This window comes from Haliotis asinina, chromosome 1, assembly GCF_037392515.1.
Source record: "Haliotis asinina isolate JCU_RB_2024 chromosome 1, JCU_Hal_asi_v2, whole genome shotgun sequence".
NCBI classification, from domain to species: domain Eukaryota; kingdom Metazoa; phylum Mollusca; class Gastropoda; order Lepetellida; family Haliotidae; genus Haliotis; species Haliotis asinina.
Window position 1 is genome coordinate 62,384,342 of NC_090280.1, and position 14,381 is coordinate 62,398,722.

General features: G+C 41.1%; 1 protein-coding gene across 1 annotated transcript; it reads right to left on the reverse strand.

Moving 5' to 3' along the window:
• Window positions 1–1,389: 1,389 nt before the first annotated feature.
• On the reverse strand, window positions 1,390–11,345 carry LOC137281727 (uncharacterized). The gene is made up of 6 exons (XM_067813296.1): window positions 11,177–11,345; window positions 8,714–9,475; window positions 6,527–6,755; window positions 5,844–5,900; window positions 3,590–3,649; window positions 1,390–2,796 (listed from the first exon to the last, which is right to left on the reverse strand). The coding sequence occupies exons 2-6, from the start codon at window positions 9,467–9,469 to the stop codon at window positions 2,165–2,167; spliced, it is 1,734 nt and encodes a 577-aa protein (XP_067669397.1). The 5' UTR covers window positions 9,470–9,475; window positions 11,177–11,345; the 3' UTR covers window positions 1,390–2,164.
• Window positions 11,346–14,381: the final 3,036 nt, after the last annotated feature.

Sequence of the window (14,381 nt, forward strand, 5' to 3'; positions counted from 1 at the left end):
GTTGTAATACATCACAATTTGTATATGAGACGGTTTATCGATTTCACCCGTAAGGTGATCCAAGAATATATAGTATCTAATTTACAATATTATAGTGTGTTATTTTCACATGTAACTATATAATAGTATTTCGAAATGGTCGTGTTACTTAATTACTATTGGGTGATCCATAAACCGCCTCATTACAATTTTAAGGCACTAGTACATGTATATGGCAAGTTACTGGGCAACACGAACATACACGGATAACTAATGAATTTAACTTAACTGGTCATTTTCTAATACACTAATGTGTGGGGATAAGACCGTCTCACATATACTCAACAAACTAGCCCTTGGCAGACGTTCAGAATTATTTATATTAATAATAATATTAATATTCATAATGTGTATGAAGTTCTGAGTCAAAACATATTTTTAGAAGTTGTACGGAAAGTAAATTACCAACCACTCCGTTGCTATGGTTACCCATGTTTACCCATGGTTACACTAACTTCTGTGTTTCACAGTTTCACTGCCCTGAAAAAGGATTCATTTTTAATTTAGCTTTACTTTGAGATTCAATTAAAACGCATATGGCAGTGGAGAACCTCTCTGACCCACTGGTCAACAGTGAAACGAAAACTTGAAGTACAGCATCGGTCAAGTTCATACCACTAACAGCGTCATGTTACGGTAAGCTGTGTCTAGACAAGCGAAAACGGATGATTATCAGCACACTGCGATTTAACCGGTTGTGTTGAGTTGGTTCCGAATGAACCCTTCCGACACACTGTAACCACAACTCGACGTTTGTTTTGTTATAACGGGCACAGGTGTTTAACACTTTCTAATATTCATTCACATGCTGGCAGTTTTATTCGGTAGACGGTAAACATTGAACCATTATCACCGTTCCATTTCTGTCCGAGGTTATATGTAGCTATAGGTAACGAAATCCGCCGAGCTAATCCGAATGACAGTGAGGAACATTCAGAGAAAGATCGTTTCACCTCGTTACAGAACAAATTGTACATATATTTCACCAGTGTTTATTACAACCGATATATTATAATCATGTCACGGCTTAATAATTCATGATACATTAGTATATTAACAGAAAAACGAGCAAACCGATCATGATATAAACCATTCTGTTATGTATAAATTATACAAGAATCAGGTGTATCATACATGTTATATATGTTACTAATATCAGTACTTGCGCTCTTGGAGAAGTTAGCCTTAGCCTAATGGATACTGTGTTCGCCGGTCGGGGTGAGGGACCATTTCGAGTCTACTAATAGGTACAGTTTGAAGAAGGAGTTTTTCCTGAGGTGCATTGCTGGTGTATTTCAACCCCCCCCCCCCCCCCCCCCCCCCCCCCACACACACACACACAAAAAAAAATGCATGTAATGCATATATTGCACTTTATTTAATTTTAGTTTGTAAGTGGTTTAACAAACGATCATAGTAACAATTGGGTATGCACATTCAATAACACACCGAGACCCACTGCTCTTACTCCTTGTAATACAAACCAATAACAGCCAGCCAAGTGCAGGATGATCGTGCACACAGACTATACCTGTGAGAGTGTTCAAAATCGCATCTTGAATTACCAGTGTGTACCATCGGTGGTAGTCAACTAATTCTTCATTAACACAAAATAGTCAAAAGGAATGATGTTTCCATGTTTACATTACTCGGGTTAACCTATCCCTATCCTTAACCTGTTTTGAGAGGTATATATTATAGCAAAAACTTTATGTTTGATAGACCGCTAAAAATATAACTCGGCCTTATCCTTTCATATAATCCGGCCTTATCGTTTTGCATTACTTCGGTTTTACCCTTTCACATGATTGGGCCTTATAATTTCATATAATCCGGTCTTACATTTTTAAATACTTCGGACTCATCCTTTCACATAAATGGGCCTTATCGTTTCATATAATCCGGCTTATCTATCTACATGATCCGGCATATCCTTTCATATAATTTCGACTTGTCCTTTCACATAATTGGGTCGTATCCTTTCATCTAGTCCGGCCGCATCTTTATACACAATTCGGCCTTGTCCTTTCACATAAAATGGCATAACATTTTATCAAGTTATTAGAAGTATGCACGTTTTTGTGCACTCTCCAAAATGTTGCCGTGTTCATCAGAGTTGCCAGTGCTAAAGCGAAGACAGAAGTCTATTGATGTCCTTTGATACATCCATCCTTGTACCGGATGCAAGCGCCACCGCCATGTTAGCCCAGGACGGCCATGCCAACATCATCATCAACCACAGCGGGTTGTCAAAGTCAACATCCGTTACAGTGCTGATGACTCTAACATCTTCAACGTCGATCACATGTATCTCATTCCTAGCGGAATTCAGCAGGAAGCCAAGATGCAGGTTACGTGACACACCGACCTCGTTCTGGGCAACAGGCGTGTCTTCAAGAAGCTGATTGTCATAGACGACCCTGAGACACAGCTGATGATGTGAACAGGAAGCCAAGTTGACGCTGAGACCGCTCGGCTGACTCCAGACTGAATCTATCGGCGAGTCAGTGAGGCACACCTCAAAGAGCATCTTGTTGTCTTGGATCAGCATCTTGGGACTATACTTCACTTTAACCTGGAACATGGCCAGCTGCCCGTTCCTCATCAACAACGGTTTGGACGTCATGACATGTCGGTCAGCCTGTATACGACATCCGCTGTTGAACAATGGCGGCTCTGGTCTGGTGTTTGTGATCACAGGCCCGGATGTAGTGACGCTCCTATTGGCGGTGCTGGTGTCCCATTCTAACTGCGGACCTTGAACATAAATTCTCCTACATTAACATTTCAAAATAGCTACATTTGGAACTATACCATGAAAAAGTTAGAGGATGTTCCGTTTTACGGGTATATCTTACGCCAATACCAATGCATATGAGAAAAAGTAATATATACATAAATATATATATCAATACAGATGAAACATTTCAAAAGGATGGAATGCAATTGTCACATTTACCCTATTTTTTCATCATCTGTTTCATCCTTGGCTATATCATTTGCAAACAGTTTATCAATCTTATAAATCCAATATCCATACTTTTTTCAATGGTATATGTTTGTTTGTTGTTTGAAGCCACACCCGGGCATATAATAATCCAGCTATGTGGCGGAGTTATGTAAATTATCGAATCTCGACCCCATTTGAAACTTGATGCCTTAAATACAGTCCAAACCACATCACCACGGTGAGAAACCCCATGTATTATACCAACTAACATTCACCATACTATTCTGAATTTGAATTTGCAATAAAACGATGCATTCTGGTCGCTGGGGTCGATTTACTTACTAGGCTTGGTTACTGTGGAATTAGAATGCCATATTACCTGAAGTAGTACGGCATTGCTCAGCATGGCTATGACGGGGTTATCAGTTAACACGCATATTTGGTGGAATATTAAACGGGAAAAGATTAAATAGAATTAGAAGTCTCTGACCAATCAGTCATAACGTGTATTGACATGGAATGTTTATTCCTGTCATTTGTTCTTAACACTTGTAGATCTGTTTAGTAACGGCCTGATGTAAAAGAACAAATTATACTTACAAAAGAGAGTTCGATTTTTGCCGGTAGTCTTCAATACAACAACCTGGTCTCCGAGTGAACCTGAAACATATATGTACTGGTTTAATTAACATCGAGTTAATTATACTCTTATACATCATGCATTTAGTACTCATCAGTATACAGATAACATCACAACAAGGGTGTTCAGGCGGGCGACGTCATACTCAACAACTCTATGTTTATACCGAGTGAAACCCCATTGATCTTTAACAAACATTAAACGTCTTCAGAAAGTGGGCTACCGTGAAGAATTGGTTCTGTCAGCAACCTCACGTAAGAGAGTTTGTTATCACATATCATCGTATTTCATTTGCTTTCGATGCTCATACTGTTCATCACTGGGTTGCCTCTCCGGACGGATTGTTTCCAGACCTACGTCATACAGATTAAAACATCAAACAAAGCACAGCGTGACGTCTTGTTTATAAAAATCAAAGAGGTAAGTTTCCTCTTACAGAGGGATCATTGTTGAAAACTGTTCAATATGACGTTATGCAGTGTTCATAACGTCACACGCCACTGATACCGTGACGTCATCTGAACATTAAGAAATCGTCGGTGAAATGAGCCATGCTCCCTATTATATTTATCTACGTAGTTAGGAAATGAGATGTTTCTAACAAAGTCAGCGGGCCTGATCCCGTCAGCCACATCGTACGACAAGCATGGCTTCCTGAAGACCAATTCTAACCCGGATCTAGATTTACAAATGACAGACAATCCGGAATCCTGGCAAACCTTCGGGTATTTTCTGATATGAATCACACAGGATTCCTCAATCCGTTTTCTTTTTACCAGAAACGGTACCGCCTGTCACTCATCATTAATACAACATTGTGTTGTCATCTTCAGTCTCGCGGGTTTTGAAGTCACGCGCCACTTTACGGGGATGATTAAACTCAATAAACTGAACTATAAAAAAAACATACAGCTTTTGCTTTCGGATTATTTTCAAAAACATGAAAATATTTTGAAAGATGTTTTGATTGTGACAAGGTCATAAGCGTTATGTTTTGGAAAACATACCGAAACATGAGTCTCATTAACCTATTCAGACGATGACTTACATTTCAGCCGTGTGAAAGTGAAAAAAGACACCACAAACAGCTCTGGTTACACTGAATTTCAATATCTTGGTTCATAAGAGTATGGTATTTACAAATGAATTTTGATTCTAAACATTTGGTAATACCGTATTTCTACAGTTTATGTCGAGGTAGCATGCCTTACTAAGGAATCACAGACTGCCCGTGTTTGATGAGGTCGTAAAATGATTTACAATGCGTCTGACTCACTGGTTATACCTGTTATGTATAATTTTTTTGCTCTTATTCAGTGTAGTTCTGTAACGCACAATGATATTGATATAATAGCAATTCCGCACCAGACAGCCAAAGGTTTCTGGCAGCAGAGCCTCGTTTTGACATTTTCCTTATTTCCAGGCTTCCGTTTGTCAGAGAGCGCTGTGCGATAGAGCAGGCTGTTGGACCACGGACCCTCGTGTCATGTTGAAAGCTGATTTTGACCCTCAACTAAACGATCTTGACACAAATGGCGATGGCAGCATAGCGATCGGCAAAGCAGGAGGGTGGGGTACACCGAATTGTCCGGCCTTGTCTAGATATATTATACAGTAAAGCGTTTCAAGTCGGGGGTCGTCTAAAGATTTTTATATTTAAAAAACAATCTTCAGTCTTTGCAATGACACGGGGGCTTGTGTGTACGACGTGTTTGCAAGGATTAGGCGGAGCGTAGGTTTGCAATATGCAAGTGTTTGGGCACATCAAATCATACTTATTAATATTTGTGTTACCAGTTAAATGAATCAATATAAAATTCTGGAATGGTTTTTGCGCAAAGTTGCGCAACAGGACGGAACCCAGTAAACAGGAAACGCGACTGTTCTGTAATCAATGCTCTGTGTTGAATTCAAGCTAACGGTGTGAACATCAATTTATACATATGCAATCTGCCAGCAACGTCACTAAAGTGAACTATTACCAACTTTGGATGTCATAGCAACATGAAACATACTGCCAAGGACTCATAATGAAGCTATTGCAGTTAGCACTAATAATAAAGTAGAGCTAGTAGAGAGTGAAATTATCACTCTTTGATAAATAGTCAAGTAAACATTAACATAAGGCATTGCGTCATAAAATCAGGGCAAGTGGAAAATTAACATGTGGCTTTTCAAAATATTTATGAACCCCTGATACTGCCGCAGACTCACATGTTTGTTCACTGTGTGCTCGACTGTGGGAAAGAAAGCCAACGTCTCCATTCGAAACTGGAAGAGAATAAGAAAGATGAGGGACAGTCAAGTGTTTTTGTACAGCGAGGGAGGGAGGGAGTAAGTGAGCGAATTTTCCCGCCTCTTTATATCCCAGCAACATCACAGCGGGGCACACTATCAATGTTGTACCAATGTGGGGATTTAATCCTCGTCTTCGCAGTGACGAGCGAACGCTTTAACCTCTAGGATCCCCCATCTCCCCATGTTATTGCGGAACCGGTCGTCCTGACAACACAGTCTGTCTTTGAACACATGGTGCCCTGACCACAAAGTTTATGTATCATGCCAGCCCCGTGTCCTGGCATCAGAATGCGTTATATTTTCAGGAATATCTTTAAAGCTATATCATGGTGACATGAGCGAGTCTAGCAGCCCGTATAACAATTCAAAGTGCAGGATCCAAGTCGATCCATGGTACGTTGATCCACAATCGTCCAGCACTAACATTTCGGTCGATGTTCATGGCATCAACCACTGGGTCAAAATGGCTGGTCTAGATCTGATTAGTTACAGACCACCGTTTAAAAAGCTGAAATATTTCTGGTCGCGGCTTTGAAAGGCGAACGAACGAACGAATTGGAGATCAGTGCCAACTGGATTCTCGAGTACAGAGCACCTGCCTTGTGGGATGTTGATAGGGTCCAAGGATATTTCATTGTATATGACGGCGTCAGGGACTCCCCAGGGCTTCTCCACTGGGGTGAAGGTGATGGACCTGACCAGCCCTGCTGTCTGGAGGATGGAGAAGAGATGCTGGGTGTTCGAGGGAACGAAGCAGACACCCTTCCGAGCAAACTCAACATCCTTGGCTGTCTCTTGCAGTAATGAGATGATTGCAGAATGAGAATACTGAAACAGAAATCAGCAGTTTTTTCTGTAAAAGAATCACTCGTCGCCTAATTTATTTAAACAAACAATGCTTTTGGGGAGATTTAATGACATCCATAACCTAGCTTATATACTCAAGCTCAATGTTTACAGTAAAGGGACATGATAATCTTTAGCTAAAAGTGTTGTCTTTGACAAAATAATATCCAGTGAATGATCAATATGCAAATGACGCCATCGAGCATCGTTTGGAAATCTTACTGGAACCTTTGATGTTCCCTCAAACGTTTTAATAGATGTCTTCTGATGCATGAGTGTCTATCTGAAAAGATATGGCGACAAATTCTTCGACACCATTTGTAACATGAGGCGGGTCATTCAGACTTTTTATTCCCACAGTTCTCTATGTGTATGAAATCGTGAACTAATAACGAGACACCTCCGCTCCCCTACCCCCAAATAAAAAAACAAAACAAAAACAAACAAACAAACACACAAACAAACAAACAAACAAACAAACAACGTATTTAATAACAGAAACATTACGTCCACATCGTATGCGTAAATATCCCGAGGCACTGGCCCGTGTGCCAAATAGCCATTAGCCCGCGGCTCGTAAAAAATCAGTCGGGGCAGTAAAACTCCACATTTATAGGTTTTTGTGTTTTTATGGTAATTCACCTTTTTGTAATCTATTGCTTAGTTTCCATATTCAGATTTAGGGCTAGTGAATTATATTGTGCACTTGTAACATTCAGGCTTCACTGGCCTTACAGGCTAGGGTACGTAATTTGGAAACTATTTCGAACACTGCTCTGGAGTAGCCTAGTGTTAAAACTGGTGACTAACACGGCCGGTGGCCCGGGCACAATTTCTAAATCAGGTACAACGTGTGAAACCCATTTTTGGTGTCCTGAGATGCAATATTGATGAAACACTGCTGAAAGGCGGCGTAAAATCATATCAACTAACTGTTTTATAAACACGGCGTATACTATTGTCCGACACGAAAACACGGTGGGCTAATAATCGATATGCACCACTTCATCACCACGTCGCCTCTTACGGCAGTCATGGGTTATTGAAGATCAATTCTAACACCGGTCGTGGTGGGTTAGAATCAGAACGTGCCACCCTACTTACATAACTAAATTTAGGTTATTCAGCACTAAAACCCTAGCGTGAAATGATTTAAAACAGTATGAATCACTTCGGGATTTCCTCCCCAACAGCAAACAGGCAAACTGTGCAGTAATGACTATGTACCCATACACTCATATGCTGATATAGTATATCATGAATCTGAAACAGGTATGTCAGAGAAAGCCAATCAAGGTCTACAATTTTGGCAAGTCCATATAACTGTAGCTTCACTGAAGATGAAGAAAGTGTCCCGGCACAATTTTTAATGTTATATTTTATTAGTGACACCTGGTAGCTGGAACACCTTTCTACTGGATAGACAACTCCATTATTGCAATAGATGGAGCAAAATTGCTAACTTCCTTGTTAGCATCGGCAGAAATGAAGTTGACTATAGATTTAAGAATGTTCTTTTTCATAGTTACGAACTGTAAACTACACTGAGCAGCAAAAAGCAAACGCATATAAAAGTAAGCGTTCATGTCTCCTGTTAGACTAACAGCTAGTCTCTGAAATGAACATATTTTACTGAAAAAACGTCCGTATTGAAAAAAAATATAATGAAATGGAGCCCTGAGACTTTCTTCATTTTCAGACCTGAAGCTGTGGAAATCTAGACTTGCCACATTTTCTAGACTTGCGTGGGCTTTCTTGGATATTTATACTTCAGGGTCTGTATGACAGACTAGTCTCCTGTATAAAAGCCTGGAAAAAACGGAGTTGCGTTTCTTTTGCTGTTCAGTATATGTTTTGTTCATATCAGAGACTGTTAGTTTAGAGTCAGAATATTGTAACTACTGTGTTTAGTGGCACATGCAAAACTCACTCATACCTACCTTTCGACCTCTTGATATGTTCTGAGATAACTTCCTTATCTTTTCATTCAGCACCTGATGGGAAGCTTTGGCATGTTTGACAGTACTGGCGTGTTGATCCGCCCGCAGTTCCACCTGGGACAACAGGAACTGCCTCCTTTCCTGCAGCTCTTTCTGAAGGTTGTCGAAACATTTGTTGATATCCCCCACGGCGCTCTTCCTGGACTGACCGATGTTCTTTAGGACATCGTCCAGCTGCTTCATCCGGGTCATCACTTCTTCCCCCTTCTCCTTTAGCTCACCGAGAACGTTCATTGATTGGAGGCTGAGTGTCCTGGACAACGTCTCGGACCGTAGTGCACGTTGCTGTTTGATTAAGTCGATGGAGATGACGTCGTGGTTGATGGGGAGCTTGTTCAGGGAATGGGTGCTGATGCAGGACTGACACAAGAGAGCATTGCACTGGCAACATTTCGATACGGCAGGGTTGTTAAAAGAGCAGAAGGTGCAAGCTAGTGGTGATGTGGTGTTCAGCGAAAGCAGCTTGCTCACGAAGGGATCGACTAGTAGATTTGAAACACCTTTGTGTTCGGGTGTTTCTCTATTACACAAGGGACAGGTTAGGCGGCCGTTGGTTTGACAGGAAGTGAGACAAGGCTCACATACTGTCTCTGAACAACAGGGCATGCGCCGTGGGACACGTGACTTCAGGTCATACTGCTTCAAACAGGTATGGCATTCGGTTAGCACGTTCTTGATGTCTGTATTCTCTGACATTGCAACCTGTAACAACACAGAATGCATGAATATTGCTTTACGCCGCATCGACGACTTTCTGAGCGAGGCATTTAGAAGTTTGTTTACAGTATGTGAGACAATGTAGGTAATCAGTCAAACATCACATTTAAAGGTAAAAGTGGACCGTTGAATCACTAAAATAACCTATTTTGTTCGAATTTATTTTAATATGGTAAACTCAGCTGTTTCGAACCTATTCTAAAAAGCTCAGATAATTTAGGAACACTATAACAAAAACCGGTGTTTAAAGTGTTACATTTAAGTAATACGCGATTAATGCTAACTGGAGTCTGGCACTGTGCCAACAAAGAAGCAGAATATGTAGTGCAAGAACAATGTCCACTGTAACAGATTCCAACGGAAGTACAGGGCAAAATAACAGGGGTTTGTTCGCTTGTTGTTTCATGCCACTAAGGACCTGTCAATTATTATTAGTATCATGATCATCAATCTTCACAACTGGGATACGATGATGTGTAGCAACCAAGTCAGCAAGCCTGACCATCTGATCCCTTTAGTCGCCTGTTAACATGGGTTGTGGAAGGCAAAACCTAACCCGGCTCTACACGGGTCCAAATAGCTGGAGGGGTATACAGATGAGTAAACGCTCCGCTAGGATTACGGAAGCAAACTAATGACCCAAAGAAATTTGGGAACTAAGTGTTTGCCAGCATTCAATCCTTACAGAGATGAGGTCCTACGCGCTGCCGTGTCGATTCCTTCGTCAGCAGTCACAGGAAAAACGACAATGTCAGGCCTCAGGCTGCAAATCTTCCTTAATGACAACAACGTTCATGCATGACCCCAGCTACCTAGATCTCTTGACCGTAATCACACAGAGCACCTTTGGGATATCATGGACAGACAGCTTCCTCGGCGACAACAACCGCAACACCATGGACGAACTCACTGTGTCCCTCCGTGAAGAATAGTGACGCATCCTACGTGATGTCACCAGTACCTAGGAGAGTGTTTGCCAGCATTGAAGCCAATGGAAGTCACTCACATTCTAGTAATATGGCTGCGGCCGTGCCGTGCCGTGCCGTGCCGTGCCGTGCCGTGCCGTGCCGTGCCGTGCCGTGCCGTGCCGTGCCGTGCCGTGCCGACCATTTTCACATATATTGAAAAACTGTATTTTGTACCCCACAAGGACCATACCCAATCGGTTATCGATTCCCACATGGGTACAATGTGTGAAGCCCATTTCTGGTGTCCCGGACCACAATGCATTTGAATTTTGCCATACTGAATCACCGCATACAAGGAATAAAAGTGTCGTGTCTTCATCGCATAAAGGCCAACATCTATTTACAAAGAACGTTACAATACTAACCAGTGGAGTAGTGTCGATGACATTCGTCTTTTCTAAAGCAGAATTATCAAGCAGTAATAAAGAAAGAACTGTGACGACCTGAGCCAGACATACATGAATGTATAAAAATGATCAAATAAACACCTGTTATTCAAATTCACTTTCCTTTTCGCAAAAGTAACCCACACCTGGAATATACCGTCGTTTTATAATATCAGTGATTTCTTTTTGGTATCGTTTCATTTGTCCATTACTTTATGATTGTTTTCTTTCGGCGTCTCAATAATGTATGCCAATAGGTTACCGTGACTTATTTATATGATACCAAACTTTCAGTATCAAACATTGTAAATAAACACTAGTAGATTCTTTACCTCAGGTGTGATCCAGGTGTCGTATTCTCACCACGTAAATTACAACTGTAAGTCCAGTACCTGTGTAACGCTATACTGTGGAGTCGACAATCTTTCACTTATGCATCACGACCCACATAGGATAGCTTCACCATGGGGTCCGGCCAGTTGGCCTTGTGAGATAACAGTAAACATATACACTCGGCGTACTATCCTTAAGGTAAACTGATTTCTAACACAGTATAGTTAACCTTGCCGGGGGATGGGGGGATGCGGGGGATGCGGGGGTTGCGGGGGAACAGGGTCGGGGTAAGAGATACTACGTAAGCATGAAGTACAGTATTTGTAGTGAGTGAGTGAGTGAGTCGTGTTTAATGCCACTTTTAACAGTATTTAAGTGATATCTCAGCGCATTGGCGTCATGTGGGAGAGGAAATACAGACCTGACCCTAGATTTACGAAGCTCTCTTCGAGCTAAGATAGTCGTTCGCTAATGTTAATGTTACCGGCTCGTACAACTATCTTAACTTCGAGAACTTCGCAAATCTAGGCCCTGGGTTTAGCACATAGTGTAGAGAAAGAAACGTACATATTTTGAAAATGGTTTTGTTCGTGACTAACAGCTAACAAGTTACTAAAATTGAGTGCTTATTGTCCCAAATACCTAAGATTTCATATGTTTGGGATCCTGAAAATAATCATTTGTTGGATTGCACGTGCATGTATGATCCAACAATCCAACAGCCGACTGAGATAATAATATTGTTAAGGCACTATGCTAAGATTATCAGCAGCGGAGCGAGAACGAGCTTATCATGGTGCAAATGGCCTCGGACAGCTTTATTGCTAGAACCCTCGGCTCTATGAGGCAGGTCATCATCAGACTAATGAGACGGGTCATCTAGTCTGGCCCCAGATACAGTTGTAACGATAAATCATCGATCTATCAGTTGCTGAGTCTCTGACAGTAATTAATCGATGGTATAAACGAAAAAACTACCGATCGACAGATAGTACGTGTGGATATCGATAGTTTAGTAATTGACCTCCGTTGATAAACGCGCAGGGCAAAAGACAGAAAGTACTAGATTCGTTCACTTTGATTTAGAGTTATCCGTCACTGTTACCTCTGAAACAAATTTACTTGATCACGGTTTCAAGTTTTGTGAAAGTTTGTGAGACTCTTTTATTTTATATAAACCCTGCATTCATTTGGGAATGAGTTGCCTTTGGCTGTGGTGTACATTGAACATAACAGAAGAGCGCTCAGCTAGTCAGGAAAAAAATATTTATGCGTGAGGTAAGATAATGTGTAATAAGTACCATCAGTTCAAAAACAACTGTCTGACATCAAATACTGAACAGCATCCGTATACATACTGTAAACACCAGATGTTTACGAGCAATATCACAAACCTAGGATAAAGTACACAAACGCAGGATAAATTAAATGGGGTGATCCTGAGATGATATATATCAGTGGACATAAAAATTATACGCTGAATTTGGATTGTTCGAATGAGTTCCAGATAGCGGGATTCCACACATCCATGTTCGAGTTTCGACTGTACTGGTTACTGGACCACTAACGCAATTACACCCAGTTTAACCCATTATCAGAACACTCTGTAGCTTTAGAGTCTTCCTCTCGTTGAACACTTTGATTTTTGTGTTTAGAGATACCAGAGCCATTTGGATACCTGTGGTGTTTTGATGAACCAGTCCGTTAGTGTTTACATGGAACTGAACTACCCCAGAAGGTTATCTGGTTAAGTATTTCTACGATGTATGTATCACGTATCAGTCATCGACAAACTGAAAGCGTAGTTTTCAGAAATGACAGTGCAGGGTGGGAACATGCTCTCGTTTCTGTAGGACAACGATTACACGTTTTGGTTAGACCTTTGTTTAAAACCGCAGTCGGCAACAGTCCAATTATATGACGGCGGTCTATAAATAATCCAGTCTGGACCCAGTGACAAACCAGTGATCAGCATCATGAACACAGATCAATGCAAATGGGGTTCAATGACATGTGTCGACCAAGTCAGCGAACATGACCACGCGATCCGCTCAATCGCCTCTTACAAATATGGGTAGCTGAAGACCAGTTCTTAGTGCCACCACAGCAACTAATTACATGCAAACAACAAGTCATGACAAGTCTTTCACAAGTAAAGGTTATCCGGTGGAATGAAAGATGTGCTTGGATTTCATACATATATGAGAAGGAAAAACATGTACATATGATGGCTTAGCTAGTGCCACTGTTTTAGATGTCGACGACTTGAGATGTCGTCTGCTAGGGGTCACCGACTGTGGATGTCGTCAGGCGTCAGGCGTCAGTGTGACCTGCTATGACATTGACTTTTAAAGTCGTCAGTTGTCACTGTCACAAGTTGTGGGTGTCGTCTGTGGACGGTTTACAACCTACTGTGGAATTACGTATACTCTAGACTCTTGAAAGAAGGGCGTCGCCTACACCACTCTGCGTTTTTATTACGAGTGTCACTCGCTGTAACTCAGTGTTCATGGTCACACAAACATGCAAGTTGTAGAAACAGTTATAGTTTCATTCAGATAAGACTGTCGTGCTCTGCGTGGATAGTGAGTGGCAGAGAGGAACGGTAACGTAGGCATGCAGCGTGAGACAGACAGCAGACCTCAAAGGTATGACAAACGTGTCAATCACACCTGTTTAATAAATACTTCACTCTCTCCTCGTCTTTGGTTATCCAGTGTGTAAACAAATAAAAACGACCAAAGAATACTATGTTCCTAAAACATTTACTTCCAACTATACCATGAGCATATATTCATGGATCATTGTCATATAGTGATGCAAAGTGTATTTAAGTTTGGGCGAAACCTCGCCCAACTGTGGCACCTGCAATAAACACAAAGGCAAGTCAGTAGTTTACCTGAACTGAAGACTGAAATATTTTGTAAATTAGAAACTTGCATTGGAAATATTTTTGTCACATTTCCTCACCATGCCTACCATAAAACCTTTTTGAAAGTCTACCGAATCATTATATATCGTAGTCTTTATTTAACCTATGTCGCATGTCGGTCTTTGAAATCTTGGTAGAAAGAGCATGGCTGATTGTCCCTCAAAACGGTGTGATATATATAAACACCTGTCTGCATTCCCAGGGAAATTGCTCTACCAAAAAAAATGTTCGATTTTTTATTTCTTTTTGAAGACTTCTACATTAACTGTTGT